Here is a 6,000-nt window from a genome sequence, read left to right as displayed (position 1 = left end):
TGTCACTCTTCTGTGACCAGTAATTTAATGCATGCGATTTAACAATGGCATACACAGGGATCAACATCCACGTGAAATAAATAACATTGTAGAACTAACTTCTTCCTATATATATATACATTAGAAATACCGTGCATATTATATCTTGACTGCAGCATAGAATGTTACTAGCTCCGCAGTTCTAGTGCTGAAGTCGTAAACACCTTGGCCATTGACATTCATTGTACTGTATTAAGTTCTGGTACAGGATGATGTATACTTCACATCTGTGGATAATAATAATAATCTTCTAGTAATCCCTGCAGCAGGTAGTAGGTTAAAGCCTTTGATTTCTCATAAATGGTTTGATTTCAATTACTGGCATAAATATTAAGTCTGTACATTCATAGCTTGATTTGCAGAAAGCAGCATAGAATCATTATTTCTTACTTTGCGCTTGTTTGCCAAGTCAATATTGGTCCAAAGAATATCAAGTTTTTACATTGTCTTGGTTCTGGTACATACATAGGCGAGCTCATTTAAAAGTATATTAGTGTGGGGATTCCATTGGCTTTTGGTTCCTTTATTTGATTTATAAGAGATCCTTGGGAGACATGGGTGAAGTTTTCATCCACAGCAGGCACATCAGAGAGGACTTTTATTAACGGTATGAAGACTGAGCTACTAGCGGGAATTCACTGTCCAAGCAGCTTTCTGAACATGAAACCATATCATGTCACCTGAGTCAATTTGTTCCTTTCTTGGCTGAAAAGCAGCAGGCACTGCTGTCCCAGAGTCGAAGAGGTTAGGTTTCTTGGCTTGAACTGTGCCTTGAAGTCCCCTGTCTTCAACCAATTATTTTAGAAGGAATGGAGCATAGTTATATCTGCCGGAGACCACTGTTTAAATGAGTCCTCACAATGCTGTTTGGATTTCAGCCTGGAACATACTGCCAAACATTGCCTGTAAAAAAGATAATAGCATAAGAAATAAGTAAAAAAAAGATCTAGGCAACATAAAGACTATATATCGCACACTACTTTCTCATGAATAAAGGAGAGGACGCTCAGCCAGTCTAGCCAGGGCCATATTCTCTAGCGCAAGATGAGCGATTACCCAGGTGTCTTCACCACAGAATATTGTTCTAGTCCAGGCTCACAAACTGCAGTTTAGGGCATTACAAAGCCGCATCACTGCATTACCTCAAATATTAGAGCAAAAACGACATGTTTTCGTATGCAGAATGTGAATAAAAAATGTTTACATCTAGAATTTTTATCTTGGATTTTTTCAATTGACTCTTGAAGTTTTTTCACCATGAAAACTACAGTAAAGTTATATTCATGAACCTAGCCTGAGGCCGGGTTTACACGAGTGTGTGCGTTTTGCGCAAGCAAAAAACGTGGCGTTTTGCGTGCGCAAAAGGCACTTAACAGCTCCGTGTGTCAGCCCCGTATGATGCGCGGCTGCGTGATTTTCGCGCAGCCGCCATCATTATGACACTCCGTTTGGATGTTTGTAAACAGAAAAGCACGTGGTGCTTTTCTGTTTACATTCATCGTTTGACAGCTGTTGCGCGAATCACGCTCGTCCTACGGAAGTGCTTCCATGTGGTGAGCGTGATTTTCACGCACCCATTGACTTCAATGGGTGCGTGATGCGCGAACAACGCACAAATATAGGACATGTTGTGAGTTTTACGCAACGGACTCACGGACTGCGCAAAACTCACAGACTGTCTGCACTGCCCCATAGACTAACATAGGTCCGTACGACACGCGTTGCACAGACATATTACACGTTCGTCTAAACAAGCCCTTATGGTGAAACCTCACTTTGCAGTAGTTTTTTTCATGCTGTGCAGAATAAAAAAAATAAACTATTTTTATTATATACATTATTTACATATAAGCCTTTCTAAAATTTCTTCACAAGGGTTCACAGTGAGTTATCAATTTTGACACCGTAATCACTATTGGTCACGTTGTTTTGAGGATTAAAGAGTACCTACACTCATTGTTAGGCTGTCGAGAAGCGCTGTTCAAAGCTGAAGGCGCAAAGCGCTCAGCCAAGTGCTCCTGCACCTTCGGTTCAGCAAAGGTGGGTGTCTCAGCACCCGAATCCCCACCGATCCAAACTTTTGATATGTCTCTATGACATATCAAAAGTTTCATGAAAGTGTAGGTACTCTATAAGGGATCTCAGCTATAATTCCAGCCACCTTACCAAGAGTGATTGCACAGCTAATTCTGTGGCTCGTGAGAAAAATATGCAGTGCAAGACTACTATGTGAGCCAACGCAATAAAGTGTATCCTGTAGTTTATACATAGATACAGTACAATGTCTATAAAAGGTAACCCCTTCGCACACAACAATGTTTATGTCTGTCATGGTTAGGACTAACTTTCCTGCACCTCGATGTATGGTTGATTTTGAGTGATGGCGTGTGCACAGAAGCTGTGCCCATGCCATCAGCATCGAATACCAGCAGTACTATACAGCCAACATCCAACGGTCAGGATCGGAAATAACATTTAACTCCTTAGATGCCTTGGTTAATAGCGACCACGTCATTTAAGGAGTTTATCTCCCTCAGCACTTAGTGAAGTCCCCTAGTGGGACTTAAAAAAATATTAAAGGGCAACTAAACTTTCAACAAACTTCTGACATGTCATAGTGACAAGTCAGACATTTTTATTGGTGGGGGTCCATAGACTCTATTGAGTCCGTACACTGTTACAGAGAAAAGCCGATCAGAAACCAAGTGGCTCAGCGTTCACCCGAGCGCTTCTGCCGTTTCCTTTTAGCAATCGGTGGGGGTCTTAGTGCTCAGACCCACACCTTTCAAAACTTCTGACATGTCACTATGACATGTTAGAAGTTTGATGAAAGTTTAGTTACCCTATATAGAGTTTAAAAAGGTTAATTAACTTCTTAGTTAACCAGGTGGTGCAGGTCCTTCTTCTACAGTGACGTCTATTGGCGTCGCTGTAGAAGAGGCTGATGAACGCTCATTCTCTAAGCAGGAGCTGTAACTTACACTTCCTGAACTTAGAGCAGCCTGCAGAACACATCTGAGATAGGAAAATTTGACCCCCAGCTTTTTAACACTTTGATCGCCATGGTCCGTGACCATGGCATGATCAAAGTGAACGCCCCTCTTCGATTGCGTCATTGGAAACCCGGTGACGCGATCGAAGCCCGGAGAATCCCTCTGTAGTCAGCCCTGGGGACCTAAAAAAGACCCCCAGGACTGTCTGTTCAGTTTGCCTGCTGTTAGGGCACACTATGTGCTGCTCTAACAGCATCCTCTGTCATAGTGACACAGTGTTATATATTAGTATAAAAGGGTATGCTAATACATTATAAGTAAAAAAAAAAGTTGAAAATAAAGTTAGCCCTTAATGGGATTAAAAGAAATGTAACAAAATAATTAATAAAAAAATGTCCCAAAATATATTTTATTGCTCATAAATTCCATAAAAACCAAAAACCTACACATATTAGGTATCTACGTGACCGTAATAACCTGAATAATTAATTTAACAGGTTATTTAGCAAGAAACATGAACGGGATAAAAAATAAACAAAATAAAATATGCAGAAAATCGCTTTTCCCTTTAGTCACACCGTAAAAATAAATTATATAATTTACACAGTCAATTTTTTGTACCCACAAACTTAGAAAAAAATAAAATAAATAACTTTCTTCCGCATAAACCAAGGAGGCCTTGTCAAAGAAAAAATAAAAAAGTTATGGCTGCTGAAAGGCAGAGAGGCAAAAACAGGAAAATTTAGCTGGTCTTTAAGGCTTTTCAGGCCCGGCCATTAACAAATTAAAATAAAACCATTATTTCTATACAAAAAGTGTTTTTATTTTGCATTAGTGTAAAAAAAAAATACATATATGGTTTCGTCACGATTGTAACAACCCATATATTGAAGTTAACCCGTTATTTTAATTGCACGTTGAACGGTGTAAAAGTAAATCGAAAAAAAACAATGGAGGAACTGCTTATTTTTCCCAATTACCTCTCCAAAAAATAATAAATGTTTATCAATCATTTATATGTACCCCAAAATGGATCTATTAAAAATGTCTCGTCCCACAAACAAACATGCTTTTATACAGTTACATCAATAAGAAAATAAAAAAGATATGGCTCTCCGAATACGATGGAAAAAGGAAAAAAGATGCTTCGACCTAAAGACCCAATAATAGGCTGGTCCTAAAGAAGTTAAATATATTACATAGCTTATCTTGCTGTGATCAGGTTACAGCCTGTATTCTTCTGGCTCCAGGAATACAGCTCAATACAGAGCAGTGCTTTACAGGAGGTCAGCTAAACTTGTAGGGTTGTGTCTGTCGACAAGTTGTCAACTGGTTCCATTAGCAACTAACAGAATTATGGATATAGTTCTGGAGTACAATGCAGGTTGTTCCTCAGAAGCAGTACAAGATATAAAAAAAAGATACAATGTATTTCAAAGTTACTCAAATGTGTGTGTGTGTGTGTGTGTGTGTGTGTGTGTGTGTGTGTGTGTGTGTGTGTGTGTGTGTGTGTGTGTGTGTATATATATATACATATATATTTCTGTTTAAACTGTACCATGCTTTAAAGGTGTTGTCCCAAGACAATCCTCTTCTTACTATTCTGACCTTTCAGAGATATTTTTTCTTGACTTACATCATAATTTTTGAGTAGAAGCCTTTTTTCAACAGGTAGTAGCCATATATTATCTTCCAGGTTGTTATATTTTAACCAGCACATCACATTAAGTTATACAGTAAAACAAAACAAGGCTTTTGAAAACTGATATTATCACCCAGATTAGATTAAACAGTCTCCCCTATTGAGTTCATTTTCACTCACCTCTTCGAGATTTGGATAATCCTCGCTGATTTCATCTTGTGTGTCCTGCACACAAATCTCTGTGTCACCAGAAACCTGAAATAGATGCTGGGGTTATTATTGATGTATTGTAACATGTTGGCAGAGCAATTTAGTTGAAGGGAAATGTGATACCAGTAAAATATCAATATAAGTAGCTTACTAAGAAAGACAAAAGTTAGGTTTTACTTTTTCCTGAGCAAAGTTGCAAGTTCATTAGGCGGACATAGGAATAATAGTTTCTGAGTGAATATACTGAGAATAACTAAACAAACAAGAAATAGTAACTTAACACTGTGTCAAATAAGACATCTCCTGACATGAAAGGCAGAGCCGTGTGCACAGTAACTGACTGGCGGTACGCAGGGGCCATACAGGATCCAATGCTTCTAGGGAAGAATATCTCCATACATACGCAGGGCACAATTCTTTTTGACGAATTCCACAGGAATCCTTCACAAAAACCGCCATATGCCTCCAGATGAAATCACAGACATACAGAGGTACAGTAAAGGCCCCATGCACCTCTATGGCAGCCCTATATGGCTTTAATAAAAAAAAAGTAGCCATAAGGTGGCCATGCGCAAGAAGCCTAACTGCTTAGTTGAGATCCTACAATGCAACGCATTGTGATAGAAGTAGTCTTTTTTAGATGACAGGACAAACTGGACTATGAGACGCACCAAACTTTCCAAGCCTGACAAATTCCCTCCCTTCTTTGGTGTTCCTTGTTTGTAGTCTGCTTGTCAACTAACTAACTAACTAACTAACTAACTAACTAACTAACTAATAAATAGCAGCGATTAGACAAGTAATATTCCTTAGATTCTATTGCTGACTTAGAATCTAGTCAGCTGACTAACCACGAAAATTGATAAGATATCTTATTATAGCACATTTAGGCTTCGTTCACATATACACCAGGCCTCTATTCTGGTGTTCCGTCTAAGCTTTCCGTCAGAATGGAGCCCTGACTGAAACAAACCGAAGCCATAGGTTTCCATTTCCATCATCATTGATTTCAATAGTGACAGATCCGGTGTTAATGGTTTCCGTTTGTCCCTGTTGTGCAAGGGTTCCGTCACTTTGAGGGAATCAATAGTGTAGTCGACTACGCTATTGACTACG

At 39.0% G+C, this 6,000-nt stretch overlaps 1 protein-coding gene across 1 annotated transcript in view; it reads right to left on the bottom strand.

Annotated features, from left to right (window-relative positions):
* Nucleotides 1–798: 798 nt before the first annotated feature.
* SLC26A9 (solute carrier family 26 member 9) overlaps nucleotides 799–6,000 on the bottom strand; it is a 45,227-nt gene continuing 40,025 nt past the window's right edge. The window contains exons 19-20 of the mRNA XM_075850713.1: nucleotides 4,855–4,929; nucleotides 799–942 (exon numbers count right to left, since the gene is read on the bottom strand). Coding sequence (XP_075706828.1) covers nucleotides 895–942; nucleotides 4,855–4,929 — 123 coding nt within the window. The 3' untranslated portion in view covers nucleotides 799–894. The remainder of the gene's footprint in view (nucleotides 943–4,854; nucleotides 4,930–6,000) is intronic.

The sequence above is a fragment of the Rhinoderma darwinii genome, chromosome 2, assembly GCF_050947455.1.
Source record: "Rhinoderma darwinii isolate aRhiDar2 chromosome 2, aRhiDar2.hap1, whole genome shotgun sequence".
Taxonomy (NCBI): Eukaryota; Metazoa; Chordata; class Amphibia; order Anura; family Rhinodermatidae; genus Rhinoderma; species Rhinoderma darwinii.
Note: the sequence above shows the minus strand (reverse complement) of the source record. Positions and strands in the feature narration are given on the sequence as shown.